This window comes from Rissa tridactyla, chromosome 4 (genome assembly GCF_028500815.1).
Source record: "Rissa tridactyla isolate bRisTri1 chromosome 4, bRisTri1.patW.cur.20221130, whole genome shotgun sequence".
Lineage (NCBI taxonomy): Eukaryota > Metazoa > Chordata > Aves > Charadriiformes > Laridae > Rissa > Rissa tridactyla.
The window spans coordinates 82,937,104-82,954,739 of NC_071469.1; the positions used below are offsets into that span (position 1 = coordinate 82,937,104).

Genomic DNA, 17,636 nt, shown 5'->3' on the forward strand with positions numbered 1-17,636 from the left:
AGAAGAGAGCGAGGAAAGCTACTTACCTGTGCTTTTTTTTTGTTTTTTTCTTTTCACTTCAGCCTATTTTTCCTTCAAGGAAAGGAAAGGAGATTCTCAAAGGTTGGCTTACTGCAATTTACCTCAACTTTTATACACCTGCACAAGTTCTGTGGACAGAAAACCGCTTCACAGCTGCTAGGAGATGTGTCACAGTAAGAGTTATGGTATTATCAATAGTTATCACCAGTATTTTAGATGCTACCAATGGTTTCCTATGTAGAAGTGATGTGTGTCTAACATGGGAAAAAGCAGGGCCAAAGCATACCAACTTTAACAATGAAAGGTCTAAGAGTAGGAAGTCTGAGAACTATGTAGTTTGTAGACAATGCTAGGTGTTAACCTCTAAAAAAGTCAGCCTCTAAGATATCAAAGGGCAATATGGATAAGGATTGCGCCTTAAAAAAATCTGATCCTCGAGAGAATACACATCTGTATCATGGACTTAAACCCAGATCACACTAGCTAATAAGACTATTATGAATTATGAATTAAAGAGCACCATTTATTCCTCAAAAACTACATATATTGCTCTTCCACTAAGAATATTATACAATTAGAAAGATCAGAATTGCTTCCAGACACATAGTTTGTTGAGTGTATTTAACAGATCAGTATCGGGCAGTTATAAGGTTTATCTGATATTTTCCTTTTTCCTGAAAACAACTGATTGACCGTCTAATCATTGTTTAGAGCGTTCCATTACCAACTACAAAATCCCAAGGTGTGATTCATTTATGGTCTTATCAGCAAAGCCAGCAAAATCACTTTCTTACTGGTGAAAATTCCATCTTGGGAAGGTGGGAGTAGGAGTGCAGCTTCCTCAGCGGAGGAAGAGTCCTTAAACTGTCACGATCCAGAAAATGTCTCTGCTAGCATGAAAAGGGCTTCCAGGATACAGAGCCAAAACACCACTGCAGGTAGTGCAAATGATCTGATTTCTGACGAGGCTTTTAGAAGAAATCACAACACTTTTACAAAAGATTTTATCAAGACTTTCTCCCCAAAAGGAAGTGAGACACACAGGAAAGAAATCCTAATTTACTGATCTAATGAATTCTAGTACCACCCACAGTCCCTGTAGACACCAGCATTTGTCATTCAAAGGAACGGAATTTCTATTTTTTAAGTTTCTAAGGTGCCACACCCATGGAGTCAACATCACGGGGGCATTGAACAGTTAGGGAGGGGATCCTGTATTTCCAGAACTGAGCAGAAATAGCGCCATGGTTCTCAATCCAGCTGAGATATGTGCAAGTACTGGGAGGGCTAACCCTCCAGGCTGGTGTAACACAATACCGGCTAACCCAGCAATGTGGATGTGACCGCATGCTGATGACTACGTGCACAATAGATTCAGAGAGCAACTATTAACAGCTATTTGCTATAAGAGGCTGGAGAGCAGTTACAGAGGGAGTAAGTTATTTTAGCTGATGGAACATAAGAAGCATTTAGAGTTTAGAATGAACAGCATCAGAAAGGTAAAACACCATTCAAAACAGACTGGGAAATAGGATCAGGAGAAAATAAAAAGCATACTACTGACCAGCCACAAGGCTTCTACCTGGCTTGGGGCCTGACCTACTGCTTCACCCTTCATTGAGAATCCAAATATTTCCAATATTCTTTAGCTAGAAGAAGGAACAGTACTTCTAGAGTCTTGCTCTCATTCCCACAGCCATAGCTTCCATACTGCTCTCTATGCTCACATGCATCTATGAAGACTGGTAAAACCTTGAATGAAAAACATTTTCACATCAAATAGTTGTCAAAGTTTGACATGGGAGTGGAGGGCAGGAACTTTAGCACAAGTTTCTCTTTGAGAAAAATGAAACATAGATATTTTGCATCAGGTCAGCATTCAGTTGAAAGAAACCCCACTGGAAATGTGCTTAGTCTTATACATGAAGAATTCCTTGTAGTCCACCTAGAAGTTAACACCTAACTAAGAATAGTGCTAAGAGGGACACAAATTTATACCTCCCTCGTATGAAGTGCTTCAATTTGTGTCTTGAGCTGCTAATATTAATCAAATAGTAAACGTTTAGTTTTAGAAGCAGAAGACGATCATTGCAGTATTCAGGCAATGAGTAACTCTTTGTTTCATCTTTGAGGAATCCATTGGAATTTGAAGTTTAGTGTGCTTTTTGAAGTTGGAAAAATACCTTGGAACAACTCCAACTTCATCTACTAAATATTTCTCTGGTTTAGCCAGCTAATTTATGGATTTCTGTCACTGAAGTGCACGCCTTAAAGATTACCTTGAGTCTGCTCTGAGCTCCAAATCAGTGTTGGACCTCTCCAGGTAAAGAGAGGACTGTTGTACACACTGCGTTTTAGACCAGATATCAGTAGGTTTGCTCACTCCAGAACGCACTGAACCAATTAGCCATTTTAGTACTAGAAATTCTGCTAGGTGCCACGTGTTTCCCCGTAAAGCCCCAAAATCTTTCAATTCTTTCAGTACTCTCCTCTACAAAGGAACTCTAAGGATTAGTGGTGCATACCTTTCCCAAGTGAAAGACAAACATACAGACTAACCCTTAGTCAACAAATCTACCATCAAATATGTTCTCTTCCTATCAAGCTCTCTGTTCTTTCACGTAATTATTGTCCAGCACTCACATCCACCTAGAAACAATTTTGTTTCCACTGGTAAACAAAAAATCTGTTAATAATTGAGTAACTTAGCTTTATACTTACTCTGTATTTTGATAAACTTCTACTGAGATATTAAGTCCTTCCAATTCCTCCTTTAAGATCTGCAGGTCTGAGTTTACAAAACTCAATTCCAGTAGTACCTGCTCTCGTACTTTGTTGTTGGTGGTTGCTCTGCAGAAAGAGACACATATGATTTTTTTTATTCTACAGAAAAGGTTCTTTACATAAGCTTGGTTGACTCCCTTGCTATAGCATTCTCAGCATTTTTAAGATTATTTTTTTTTTTAATCTCCTTAAGAGATAATACAAGACCTCATGTTTCAGAATTTATTAGGTTTTTCTGTCAAGAGAGAGCCTGGGATAGCTTCCAGATAACTGCATGCAGACACATAAAAGGTTTGCTATTGTGCTAAGTTTTTTTACGTGATTAAGGGTCAGGCTGAGTTTCAGATACATTAATGAACAAAACTAAAGCATCTTAAACAGAATCACTGCCTATTCTTGGATTATGTGATCTTTTCCTAGAAGAAGATATGAGGGTGAAGGCAGGGGGAGTCAGGAGATATTTTTTCAAAAGAGACTTCCCCACTTTATAAACTGAATAATGATCTGTTGAGGCTTCGGATCCTAAGAATAAGAGAAAACAACTTTCCCATAAAACTGTTACTACAGAGTGTTTTACAACCAAATATACAGATAGAAAGATATTTCTTTTTAATACAATACAGTTTTCTCTATAATTTTATTTTGTTGGATACAAATAGGCTTTTTTTGTTTGCTTGTTTCCTTTACCATTTATATATTTACATGACAATATTTCGAACTGCTAGCACAGTGGATGTTAGTATTTAGCCCCCCCAGAGCATTTCTGTGTGATTTCTTACCTGTGTATTTCGGAATATTGCATGACTATTTCTAACCTGATTCTCCATACAGTATTACTGTTTTCAAGAGGCTTAAACTGTTATCTATAACCACAGGTATGAGTTTAAGATAAAAGGCCTTGATCCATATCCAGGCTTAAGATATTGTACTCTGACAGTAGACAGTCCAAATTGTTAGACAATACAAACTTATTTTAAGTTTGCAGCATTTTGCATTTAACTTTATCGTAAGGCAAGGTTCACCCTCATAAATATTTATTAACAACCCCCTCATACATTTAGTCTCCCCTCGGAACAATCCCTCACTTTTATGTAGCAGCTTGGTGAAGAACTAGTTATTCCAAGGCTAAAATTCTAAGCTTGTACTTCATATTATAAATACGCGTTATCTGTGAATTTTCTATACTGTACTGTACTGAATACCTGAGATTGCTTAGATTAAGCAACGTTAACATCTGCTCCCTACATAAGCCAAACTGGACACAACTACAGGGTGGAGGGGATCTTCCTTGCTAAAGGCAGCACCACATAGATAACCGGGTGAGCTTTGATGCTAACCCAGCATTCTAATATCCTAGAATGGGGATTCTAATATCTTTCTCAGAAACCCCAATGGTCCATCCAGGTGAACTTCTCCAATATGGCTATATTGCTCTCAACATCCATGCCAATTTAGAGTTAATTTGATTACCTTTTCATGCTGTTGCAGTGTAGACATACTTTAAGGACAATCATCAAAAGACAGCAAGAGGGGCAACGTAATATCCTTGAGATCCACATAACTCTACTGTGAATTCATTTTTGACTCAGAACTTCCAGAACAAAAGTCAACAAAAAGGAGAGGGTGACGTTCAGAAGTTATAAGAACAAAAGTCTTTGCACTATATGGATCACTTTTTTCAAATCTAGTGCTTACATTCAGCCATAAGTAAAGAAACACACATTTCTAGTTTTTTTTCTCAAGTCCTACTGCAGGAAGCTCCTTGTAGACAGCAATTGGTTTGCTTATTTTAGATGACGACATGCAAATAGAATCTGAAAACATAAAGCTTATTTAGGAGACTGTAAATATGTCTAGTCACGTGAACTATGTAGTGGTCAGGTTACTTTTAAAAATGCTTCTTTCAAGGAACTACAAAGTTTCAATAGTCTAACAGGTGTAAATTCATTTTAGATTTTTAATAACTTAGAAATAAGTCTGATCCTCTATTCTTCAAATAGACTTACTTCCCACGCTTGTCAATAGCAACTTCAGTATTTCAGCAGTTAATACTGGTATCAGGAGCTGAACTTTAGGACATCTTTAGGTTGAATGTTAGAGTAACCAGCGTTCACATTAGGTATTACTTGTCTCTTTAGCCTTTCCAAAACACTCCTGAGTTGGCATGCAGAAACATTTACTGAATTAACAGTGCTCAGTTTCAAAAGCAGATATAAGAATTTTGCTATGCCATGCAAAAGATAGCAAAAGACCCTAAGTCTTACTCCATAAGTAATTTACCAGAAAACAAAGCAAAATGAAGACAGTCACAGAGGCTAAAACTACATAAGCTTTGTACCTATCGCCTCTCTTGCCGAGAGTGGAGATAAAGGCAGGTGACAGGCAAAGGGCAATTAATGGCAAATTTAAGAAAAATTAATTTATCCAACCATTTTCACTTCTCTAAGGGGAGTATATTGACTATATATTCTCAGAGTCCCATTTGTTCCTCCAGTCGCAGAGAAACAGACACTACAGGAGATCACTGCAGATGAGTACTCGGGAAATTTTCAGTTCTGTGGATATGATGGATTGTTGGAAAGTTACAGGACTGTTTGCTAAGCAGTTAATTACAGGAAGTAATAGCCTCAAGACAGGGTCAACATTAGGCTATTCGTATAGGGACAGCCACATAAGAAACTGTGTCTTAGAAAAGATTTGGTGGACAAAATATAATAGATAAAGGGCAAAATCTCTTCCAGTTACCTCAAACTGTAGGAGAATTTGGTGGCAACCGTAACCCAGCTCAAATGAGATGTGCACTACCCTGCTACTCCTGTGTCACACTACTACACGGAATAAATACAGCAACTGATAATCCTTTCCACTGTGGAGCACAGATCTAAAGGATCTTGGAAAAGGCAACCGCATAGTGACAATACCTTTATTTGCTTTAAGGTGTAAAAAGGACTCATTACAATATTGAGCAAGGTTCACTTGCCAACATCACTAGCAATAAAGCTAATCCAACTGAGCAACATAAGGGAGTCTAACATTCAGCTAATTTGCTACAACACAGCAGCTTCAAAAGTGCACTTTATAGCAGGTAATAACTCTGTAGGGCTACAGCATTAAAAAACTCCAGGGAGATTGACAAAGCATCCAGCAGCATGTTAGGGGAGCTGTTAGGCAGACTGGAAAAAAGTAATAGCTTAGAGACTTTTAAAAAATTAAGAAAATAATCATTTTGTTGCTCAGGCAAGAGAACTAAGAAATTATGATACATACCTTAAAAGATTTTCAGCACCTGCTCTCATTCTTACTGCTCTTAAGATCTGTTGGTTTAGGACAGCTCTTTGATTTTGCAGTTTGCTTCGACCAGTCTCAGCAAGAGGATTACAACCCTAGAATAAAGGAAACAAGTGTTTTTGTTGCTGTTGAAAGAGACTCTGAAAAAGGAGTAACACTGAATTTGAATTAACTTTAATGGTATGGGTTTTGTGTGAATACAAATTAATTACATTGACATCAGTGATCAATGACAGTGTTTCTTTTCTCAAACTTGGTCTTTAAAAGCAAAAGAGACACCATGACCAAAGCATTTGACATTAAAATCCAGGCAGAAAATATTTGGTTTAATATTTGTTACATACATGTGTGAGCCACTCTGTTCTCCTCTAGAAATCTTTTGAAGATATTTTCCAATTACAACCAAATTTGATGGTGTTAGTAAGTTTCTATGGGTTTCATAAAAACAGCATCTGGCAAGGCAGTAACTCCTATCAAAGCTTCTGCTGAACCTTTGCAAAATATCAGAGTTCCATACTGGGATATAAGCAGCCTATCAAAACCAGGCTTTGGTGGCACCACCGTTCACAGTTCTAAGAACCTTTCTAAGGATCTCTGCTCTTCCTTCTGGTGCTCAGACCCCCAGTAGAATTCCTGTCCCTCCTTCCCCAAGTTCCTCTCTTTAGATCTCAAACTTACTTTTGGCACAATACTGCTTATCTGCACAGCTCTTCTTCACACCCAGGAAATGCTCTCAGATCTTTAAATCTAACCTGCCCTAACCCAACAGCGCCCTTGCATACTGCACCAAAAATGTGAAATGTGAATAAGCTTTGTAAGTTATGTCAGCTGTATATGTTCACAGTGCCAGATGCAATGATTTATCAGCCCATTTGTTTTTCTTGTTACCTGTTGGACAAACAAAGATTATATATTGATAGCTCAGTATCAAGTAAGATGAGAAATGGAATAATATGAGATGGGATATGGAATAATAGAACTTGACGGGGTAAAATGATGATTATATCTTTAGATACTCATAAAGTTAAGCCCTTAAAAAGTAAAGCATGAAATCCAGAATTCACAAGAATGCTCCTGTGTACATGCATACCTTACACAAGCACAAGATTCAAACTACTGCAACCTGTGTTTGAGCAGGACTGAGCCACTGCATTCTGGTGAGCAGTGTTAAGCTAAAACTGTTATAGATGAATAGGACTGCATGTTTGTCTTTTTTTTTTTTTTTTTTAAGGGAAACACAACCTTAACACCTTTTTAAAATAGGTCAGAAGTTTCACTTCCACTTTTTTCTTCTTTGCCTCTGCCCCCCCCCTTTTTCTTAAAAGTATCAAATGTTTTTGAATATCAATACTCATTTATAGCCAACCACCACATGCCTGCAGCCTTAATTACTGATTCTGAAGCAAATAAGATCACTCTTTTTTTAAGGATTACCCTTAAGTAAAGCATGCCCTTTTGAGTGGCCCTGCTGGGCATCATTACAAGGCTTATCAGGGTCCTGCTGGATTGTGCATTACACAAGCAGGAGGCCCAGATCTGTCTGATACACATCTTCCCTCAAGTATTCCAGACGCTAAATTATGCACTATTTTGGACCTCTCCCTCTCGATTTTCACTAGAAAAAATTGGGTTTGATACAACACCATTTAAAAATCTCTTAATAAGCTCTAATTATGAGTGGTCAGGCAATGACATACCAGCACAACAAAAACAAGCATTTAAATAGAACACGAAGTTCTAACCATCTACTTGGAAGTTCAGTTCTTATTTGGGTTGGCAAGTGAAAGCAAACTGGCAATAGAGAAATGAGCTGATCAATCCAGATTACACTAGTTAACTGAGGAAGCACATAGCCTAATATCGTTAATTTCAAATCTCTAGTTTGAAAAGTTTATAGTAAATAGGTAAAATGACAGGAAGCTTGTGCAAACATCTTCAGAAGCACCATTTGTCAGATAACTTGAAAAAACATGTCATTGCAGAAATGTTTCTGCATTGAAATACCAATTAGAGCAGAAACCCCAAACTTGGGTGCACAGCGTGTATGCTCTTTGTTGAGAAAGCACTGGCAGCAAGCACAATACATAGAAGATGAACTCTTTACCGGAGGACACACACATGTAGCAAATTCATTCACTGATCTCAGATTAAAAGTAGTCCTTTAACTACCAAATGCTCCTTTCCACACATTTATACACAGGGACATAAGCAAGGCACACTTAAAGGTACAACACGGTCGGCTGCTTTCTGCTCTTAGCCTTTTTCTTCTTCTGGGCTGCCACTGTTTTTCCTACTCTGCTTTTCCTTCACTTTGTGTTGTATAATTCTCTACTACTGGTATTCCAAGTCTTCCCTTCTATCCATGCCATATCTCATTTGAACCTTGCCAATTATTTCCTCTTGCTTTCTGCATTCAGTTTGAATACTTGATTCTCATCTTGGGCCTTTCATCTTTACATCCCCATATAGGTCTGTGATGCTTTCTTCCAACTTCTTTCTCAACCACTTAGCCCAAGCGTCCTTCCTATCATATCCTTGCCTTGCCCTTGTCTTCATTTTCTCCACAAAGCTGCAGCTTCTTTGCAGAACACCCTGCCCTTCCTGTGAGCCAAACAAGTTTCATGACATCATTCAAATACTTCTTTACAGCTCTACTTCTGGGAAAGTTTTCAGAAAGATCAACTACTCGATTCCCAAGCCCATGAAGCTCACCAAAAAGTGGTGTGTTTATTTCAGTGGACCTTTGATCAAGCTCCAGTCCAGAAATCAAACAAGCTCCCATTAAACGATGAGTGCAAAAATACAATGATCTTAAACTCTGTGCAAAGAGAAAAAATGGCAGAAATGTTTCCCTGCATTTCAGGACCAGCCACTAATCTCTGTATGAAGCTTTAATGCAAAAACAGCCCTGGGGCCCGAGAGGAGAAGGCACTGACAGACTGAAGTATCCGTACCACTGCTGGCATGCCTGGAAGGGCTGCACTTTTGTCTCCCTGATGAAAGGCTTCTTGTAGATAGAGGAGTCTGTTTTCAGGACAGGCTCACCTGCTGCAGGCATCTACCTCCCATTTACTTCTCAAGGCCTGTAAGAAACTCTTGGTTTACCTGTTGGAAAATGCTGCTTTTTACATCTCCTGCACAGGGGATGCGGCCACTCAGATAGTTTGTGTTCATTTGCAGGCTTAAACTCTTTATTGTAATCAGGCTGCCAGAAAACTGGTGGGTAGATGACTGCATGGAGGACACTGAAAATAACCAATAACTGGGGCGAGGGGGTGTGTGTGTGGAAAAAGGGAATACACAATCTGGGGAAGATTCCCCCTTGTGTAAAGCACGAATTCTGTGTACTAAGAAGTTATTTATCCGGCAGGTCCAAGCAAGTGCTTCATTTTGTTTTCCTCCATGCAGAAGATGCCTTTCCCCGACAGCATTTGTAGTTGGTTCACATTTGGACAATCCCAAGAATGTTAATGTTCAGTTCATTACAATATCTGGCAGCCAAACTTCCCAGCAGTTTCCACACCTACTATTTCATTTCTTGTCAACAGGATGCTAGATGCTTCATTTAATTACTGTTTATTTCTTTGCCGAGCCACAAGAACTTGGATAGTGAAGTGGATTTTACCCTGGTTTATACACTATCAGTAAAACTATTAATTAAATAGCAACAAAAGAATGGTTATTACTAACGAAGTTGCAAAAATGACCAAGGATAGAATATGATTTAAGCTTTCATTGCATGGCAGGGGGGCAGGGGAGGAAGGAAAAAACAAGTAAATTGAGTAACTCTGCTGTGAAGACAATTCAAATAGTAAACTCAGCTATCAGTTTTAGAGCCTTTCCCACCCCTCAGAGCATAGCTGCACTTCATAAAGAAGTGTTTAAAGTCCTTAAATATTATTATACTTTTAGCTCCTGAAGCAATAAAAGCTTCTTAAAACCTGAAGTTCGGTTAGCTAGTTACTTTATTTCTTCCTGATTGGTTGAATAGCATTGTTGAACCGCAGAATCAGGAAGCTGGTATGTTTTTAATATATCATTTTCAGAGGCAAGACCTGCACAAGAGTTACAGATTCTTGCCATGTGTTATTTACATACCTAGTCAGGTAACATCTTGAAAGAAACAGACACTGATTATTTTTTTTTCTCCCTCTCTGAGAAGACCCTCCTGCAGTGCTGCCCCCAGCACTGGGGCACCAACATCAGAAGGACATGGAGCTGTTGGAGTGGGGCCAGAGGAGGCCACAGAGATGCTGCGACGGCTGGAGCCCCTCTGCTGTGAGGACAGGCTGAGACAGTTGGGGGGGTTCAGCCTGGAGAAGAGAAGGCTCCGGGGAGACCTTAGAGCCCCTTCCAGTCCCTAAAGGGGCTCCAGGAAAGCTGGGGAGGGACTCTGGATCAGGGAGGGGAGCCATGGGACGAGGGAGAACAGTTTTAAACTGAAAGGGGGGAGATTTAGGTTAGATATGAGGAAGAAATTCTTTGCTGTGAGGGTGGTGAGCCCCTGGTCCAGGTTTCCCAGAGAAGCTGTGGCTGCCCCATCCCTGGAGGTGTTCAAGGCCAGGTTGGATGGGGCTTGGAGCAACCTGGGCTGGTGGGAGGTGTCCTTGCCCAGGGCAGGGGGCGGCACTGGGTGGGCTTTAAGGTCTCTTCCAACCCAAACCGTTCTATGGTTTTGGACAAATAGACATGTCCTCCTGATGAAGGCTGGCCTGTGCAGGGCCTGCACATTTGACAGCGATCCTCTGACTAGCTAATGGGGCATGCTGGCAGAGTCCAATGGGATGGCTGCTCATCTCTTGCTAGAACCGATGCCTGAGCTTAGGTGGCAGGATACCCCTCTGGGTTTTATTTTTAAGTTTATAGACGTTATTCCCCCTCCACTTATCTGGCAAACAGCTGCATTATGAATGGGATGCTGTCTCTGTCTGGCCAGGCACAGCCTGCTCATGAGCAGGAGCTCAAGCAGGGCCAGGACATGGCTGGCTGTTTGGGACTCGCATGGGATTTAGGGGAGATTTTATTCTACAGACTGCATGGGGGAAGAGAGGGTAGGGATGCAAGCCTGTTGTCATGTACTCCAGGTTAACTATGGATGGACGGTATCCTGCCTCTGTACAAGGCACCAGTGCTTACCTCCATCCAAAGGAGCCTTCAAACCCCCCAGTCTAAGGGGCACAGGCAGTATCCTTGTGGTTTTCCAAGTTCAGGCTCTAGGCCTTGAGGAACCACTCACCGCAGAGGAAAGACAGATGCCAAACGTATGGGTCCCAAATAAAGAAGCAGTTGTATTTAATGTGGATGGCAAGACAGAAGTATTTTTTAATATCAGAAATCCAGTTGTGATGGACACAAAAATCATGAGTGTTTGCCAAACAATGAGTAATCTCAGTAAGCATTTGAAATTAACATAAATATGCTTTATGAAGTGGTGGTTTGAACTGTTAAAATGAGCCACACACTGTCTGAAGGTGACACAGAGTTGAAACTGGGTGTGCCTTCTTACTTAAAATAAAACATTCCTTTCCAGCCAGTGCAACCTGTGCTGCTTGTCAAGCCCAGCAGTGTACGCAAATGGCCATATCCTCCAGATATCTAAATGTGTATGTAATTTAACATGCACATAAGTTCTTTGGCTGTAATAGCAATTGCAGTAAACAGCATGATTCACACCAGTATTTCTAGAAGTGATCCTAAGTCCTGCTAAATTATGATGTTTCTTTCCTTGCCTTCTTCCACTACTATAATTAAAGTTTTTCTTTGCACATTTCTACCAGTTCAATTTTGAAATTTTAGCTGTATACTGCAAGTCTTTCATCCGTAGAAGTTTTAACCAAGTTAAAAAAAAAGCCAAAAAACCCAAAGCAGCGGGGACGGAAGATCTGGTCTTCCATAGCCTGGTCCACTTGTGCCATGAACAAGTATTTTACAGTTCCAAGTGCCTGGACCCAAAGATTAATATAAAGTTTTAGAACTAATTATTGTATTAAATTCCAAATATGTATTTTTTATACAATATTCCATCTTGTCACACAGCTCACTAAGCAAAATGGAAATTAATATTTCATCAGAGATGTCTGTCTCTTGACTAACCAAGTTTCAATGATTCTTAGTTTCACATGAAGGCCTACTTGCCTACTTTCATTTTCAGGCTTTATGAATTTGTGTACAATGAGTGGATATGGCATGAATCATTGCAACGTGGTTTCTGTCCCGCCAGGCATGTGGAAAGAGAAGAAACAGGCAAATAAATATTGCTGTGTCAATGCTAGTGTTGATGGTTGCCTGGCTACTAATGACTAGAGACCCCCATGAGCTAAAGGCCAGAGGAAGCACCGTGCTCTGGCAGACGGACACATTAGCCACAGCAGAAGAAACCCCAAAAGCTAAGGAGGGGGAGGAGAGAGAGTTAATTAGGGAAGTGCTGATTCATGAGCTGGTTACCATACCTATCATCATTTTCAGCTTGGTGCTTCATTTATGGAACTACTTGTTTTCTGTTTTTAGCCTTCTCCCCCGACAGGGAGGACTAATACATACTGTCCTTCTTTCTGAATCATCAGCTTGGTCTATATGATAAGTATCTAGCCTCACAGATGGAACCAAAGCTTTAAGAAAGGGAAAAGAAAATAAGCATCTTCATTAAAATGATCAGAATCTAAAGATTCATTAAGCTAGCTGTCCTCCTGCTCTGCCTCATGCAGCACATGGACTGCTATTCAAAACAACTGCTTTGACGATGGGATGCATAGTGCTGCACCAGCAGGAGCTTGGAGAGCTACAGAAAGGGTAAGCTTGGAATACGAACTATGGCTTTTTCTTACAATTTATTGCAACTTCCTGACTGATTAGGCCATTTGAAAAGTTACAGTCTGCGTAAGGTGTTACAAAGCAGTAAACCAAGATGTGAAAGATACCTAACGAGTTCTTTCTACTGTATCTCTTCCTTACCCTGCTCCTACCTACCCAACAAAAACAAAACAAACAAACAAACCACCAGGGTAGGCATAGCCCTACTAGCAGATCACCACGCAAGTGTTGGATCCTGTGACTGGATGAGTACTACTTTATAAATATCCTGAGTTCTGTATTTTGATGGGTTTTGAGGATGTTTACTTTGTGAGAACTTACTGGTTTAGTGGGGTGGTGTGCTGTAATGAAAAAAGGAAAAAGAGGAAAAATAAAAGAAAGGAGAGAACAGCTTGAAAAAGAGAGTTGTTTCTCCCACAAGAACTCAAAAGTAACTAAAAAAACAGGAAGAGTTCTGAGAGGCCAAGCAATCCACAGAGCCACAGCAAGCTTAAAGAGTAACTTCCCCAGAGGTGAGCGAGGCATCCTGCGTAAGCAAAGCAGCACGAGGACTGACCTGCTTTAATTACTGTCGGCCTGTTGAAAAATCCATCCTGTCTAAATGCCCTGCTCTACTTTTAAAACAAGTTGTTCTTTGCTCTTATCATTAGTTTTGTCATTATCTTCTGCTGACCACAAACTCTTTCATAGGGAAGAATGACCGGGAGCGGAATCTGGATGGACGTGTGGGATATGCATGGTTGATTCACAGGTTGCTGCCAGTAACAGTGAAAGAATGTGGAACTCTGCACAGAGGAGGTCGAGGCACAAGGCTGCTGCTCCAAGAGCACTCGCACCACCCAGGAGCACAGGTACAGCACGCCCTGGCAATGTACCACGGAATATATTGAACTAAGCTATCCGCATGTGATGGTCAAGATAAACAAAACAGTAGCAAAAACAGTTTCCTGGTGTGTTATCCTCCCAGAAAGTAAAAAATTCTAGACAGAAGCTCCATCTTCTTTTTGATGGAAAGTAAGATGCTTCTTCACCTTGCCAGATCCTCTTCAGGACACCACCAAGGATTTTGTTGTTGTTTTGTTTTTAAAACTAAAATCCTTATCACAAGTTTGGTTGCAGCTAATCAAATGGTTAAAAAGGGTTGTTTTGAAGGGGAGATATAAGGGGAAGGGAATAGGGGCAAGATTGACAGAGTTGCATATACCCTCTGTGGCCCAAACAGGTAATTTCTTTAAAACTAGATATTAAAAAAAAAAAAAAAAGAAGCATCTGAGCCAGCTCAAAGCATCTTGCAGGTTTAAGGAAAATTTAATTTTGCCTGTATAAATATGATGGGCCTTTGCCATGAGGAAAAAGGAGACAATGGACAGAGAGGGGGTAGAGGAAAGAGGAGACGGTCCCTACAGAGCAGCTCTGACATTGCAGGACGGGAATGAAGAGAGGGAGTCTGAGGAAGGGTGCAAGTGGGCTGCAGAAGCTGCCACCCAGCACTCCTCAGACTCACCTGGCAGCGTCACAGCGAGCCCAACCTTCTAATGTTGTGACTGTAGTCACACCAGGAAACAGGACTGGGTATCTGTTTCCCCATTTCTGCTCACAGCCCTTTATGTAGAGCCAGTCATAGTTTTACAGCACCTCCTCCCTACAGGAAAAACAAAAAAGTGCTAAAAAAAACTAAGTACATAAATTGTTTTACATATTGTATCTTAGGGATACTGAGGGTCGTTTTCTGGTATGCTGTATTTAAGACTTTAAAAAGCATATTACACAAAAGGGCACTATACAAACCTTGAGTATACTTCCTACAATAATCCATTTATCAAGAGAAAATATGAAATGGATATTGTATGAACTGCTCGCTATTTCTCAATTATAAAATTTCATTGTGCACAATATTTTTGCAAAGTATGGAAGGCAACCTCATCATGCAAATAGTGCTTGGAAGCCCTTTTGTGACCAGAACTGACATGAAGCAAGGGTTTTCACCTTGTTCCACAGCTTATAGAATAAAAAGACAATGAAGTAAGTGTCTTTTCATCTAAAAACATGAGGCCCAGCCTTGGAAATTGATGCGATTCTGCACCAACAAAATTGGTAAACCAATCCTCTCAGGAAAACAAGAAGCATGATTTAAAAAGGGAGGGGAAAGCGATACAAAGGAACGGGGGAGAAGGGAGACCCTGGGCAGACGCAAACAGTGCAATCACTGGTTTCAGTCATATGAAGTCACCCGGCATGCCACGCAGATGAATACGTAAGGCCAGACGAGACTCTCCCCAAAGTATCCCCTTGGCTTCACAGCTTAAATCTATTCAAGATTCCAGGAATTGGACTGCTTTGTTTTTTCTTTCCTGCCCCCTTCTAGAGCTACTGAGTCAGAATGAAAGCTCTGATCTTTGAGACCATTCAACTAATGTGTAACAAGGAATACTGGTTTTCTGCTTACATCTAAATTTTAGGGACAGGAGGCTTTGAACATCTAGCCTGATCTGAAGTTTACAACTCTATTAGACACTTATGAGCTGGATGAACCTTTCAAAGATCTGAGTGAGCAGAGGTAATAGTGTAGCACTGCAACACTGGCTCACCCAGATTTATTTAATATCAAATTCATATCCATTTGCTACTGCCTTAAGATATAAGTAATTCAAAAGTGAGGAAGACGCTCATGATTAGGTATAAAATTGACCTTACAGTACTTTCATATATGAGAAAAACTTCATTCTTTTCCAGGGTATGGGGTTTACATTGATCTAATGCTGTTTCAGTGAACTTATCCCTAACATAAAGCAATTTAATTGAAAATAAACTCAGCCCCCTTTAGCAAGTCTGAATGCAGAAGATATACTCCTCTTATGACTTATGAAGCACGACTTGGCTATTAAACTTCATTTAGTCCCCATCAGTAAAAACAAAGAGGTGGAAAAGTTGATTTATCTAACTTAACAAGTTCATGAAAAGTCAACTTTTTTTACTAACATGCCTCAAGGCAGCCTACGAGCATCCCATACTATAGAAAACATAGCTGTGAAAACTCTAAATAATTACGACTTTGCCACACTTCGGGATTTCCTGCTACGGACTACTAAGAAAGAAGTGATTACTCACCAAATATTATAGTAGGATTACTCAAATGAAGAAACAAGACAAGACTGGGTAAAAGTTTTGTTTCAGCCTGTCTAGTTATTTCCACAGCAGTACCGACTGCTCGCAGCGCGGCTGGCCCAGGTACAACTTCACTCTTTCCAGCTGCAAACAGTTCCTTTGCTAAAGGGTGATACTGATGCTTAACATCCTGAAAGCTTATGAATTTGGTAAATACTGGGGGCAAAAAAACCAAACAGCCTGTGAAGAGGCAGCCGAGCGAGGCCGACGTGCCCTCTCCGTGTAACCCCGCTGAGGTGCGCCGCGGGGGAGCGGCGACAACCTCGTGTGCGAGGCTTTTCTTCCCTCTGCTCCGCAGAATAAGCTGTTTGTGGTGTCGGATCCAGAATCCCCAGCGAACCCCGCGTTCCTCCACCGCTGCTCGGAGCCCACCAGCAAAAGAGCTCGGGAGCGGCGGGGGGATGACTCCCGGAAAGCGGCCGGCGCTGCCGGTGAAGTCCAGCGGAGCCCGCGGGGCTGCCTCGCAGGCCATAATTAACTATAATGACTGTTGTGCAGGAAGAGCTCGGGTGCAGGTTATGGCACAGGCCGCCCACTCAGTCTGAAAAGTAATTAGGGCAGATGTTCATTAAGAACTTCCTAAGGAGCCTGTTAACTTCACTGCCTTACTCCAGTGACCTTTCCTGCAGGTACACCAGGTACTTTACTAGAGAGCGAGCGCGGAGCGAACAGGGCAGAGCGCGGGGACGGGAACGCCGTGATTTCACTCGTCTGCGATCCCGCCAGGTGCGGCCCGGCCCGGACACACCGGGCATTCGCGACGCGGCCGCCGCGGACCCCGCGGAGCCGAAACCCGCGCAGCGCCGAGCGCCGCCCGGACCCCGCCCCGGGGCGCTGGCGGGACCAGGCTCACCACGCTCCGCCGGGACGAGGCAGTCGGCGGACGGGGACCGCCAGACCGCCGGCGTCCCCGGGACACACGGAGCCCCGCCGCCTCCCCAAGCCCGCCGCTGCGACCCCCACCTTGCGAAAGTAGCCGTCCTCCGCCGGCTCGGCCCCCGGACAGCCGCGGGGCGGCAGGGCGTCTGTCATCTCCCTCCGTTCGTGCCTCCGCTGCTGCGGGCAGCCGCGACCCTGCGGGAAATGTCGCCGCTGCCCCACGGCGCCGCGCGGCTCCGCCCCCGGCGGCGGCGGGGAGGAGCGGCCCCGCCCCGGCCCCGCCCCCGCCAGCCCCGCGGCGGGCGAGGGGCCCCCGGTGCGGGTGCCGGTGTGGGGGGCGGCTCGGTCCGCTGGAGCCGGGGCTGCTCTTGAGGCGGAAAACGGCCGTAGCCGGCACCTCGGGGAGCGGGAGCCAGAGACCTGCCCCCGCGGAACTGCGCTCTGCCCCATTCTCATCCTTCTCGCACCAGTACTTCTTCCTTTTTCTTCAGTAATCCGAAAGATACTGGGTGAATGTATCAAATTACGCGTTAAATAGAAATAGGGAACGTGGGAAAGTGGTTCAACTTGCTCCAATTTCTATTTGGGGTGTAAAAAATGTTTTAAATTATTTTTGCGCTATTAGAAAATGTACTTGCCTCCCAAATTAAAAAGTATTTTAAAATTTTAATCTTTCAAGATCAGTGTAA

The 17,636-nt window shown here is 42.1% G+C and overlaps 1 protein-coding gene across 1 annotated transcript in view; it reads right to left on the reverse strand.

Annotated features, from left to right (window-relative positions):
• Positions 1 to 17,161, reverse strand: part of RHPN2 (rhophilin Rho GTPase binding protein 2) — a 31,751-nt gene extending 14,590 nt beyond the window's left edge. The window contains exons 1-3 of the mRNA XM_054198659.1: positions 17,032 to 17,161; positions 6,073 to 6,188; positions 2,743 to 2,871 (exon numbers count right to left, since the gene is read on the reverse strand). Coding sequence (XP_054054634.1) covers positions 2,743 to 2,871; positions 6,073 to 6,188; positions 17,032 to 17,100 — 314 coding nt within the window. The 5' untranslated portion in view covers positions 17,101 to 17,161. The remainder of the gene's footprint in view (positions 1 to 2,742; positions 2,872 to 6,072; positions 6,189 to 17,031) is intronic.
• Positions 17,162 to 17,636: the final 475 nt, after the last annotated feature.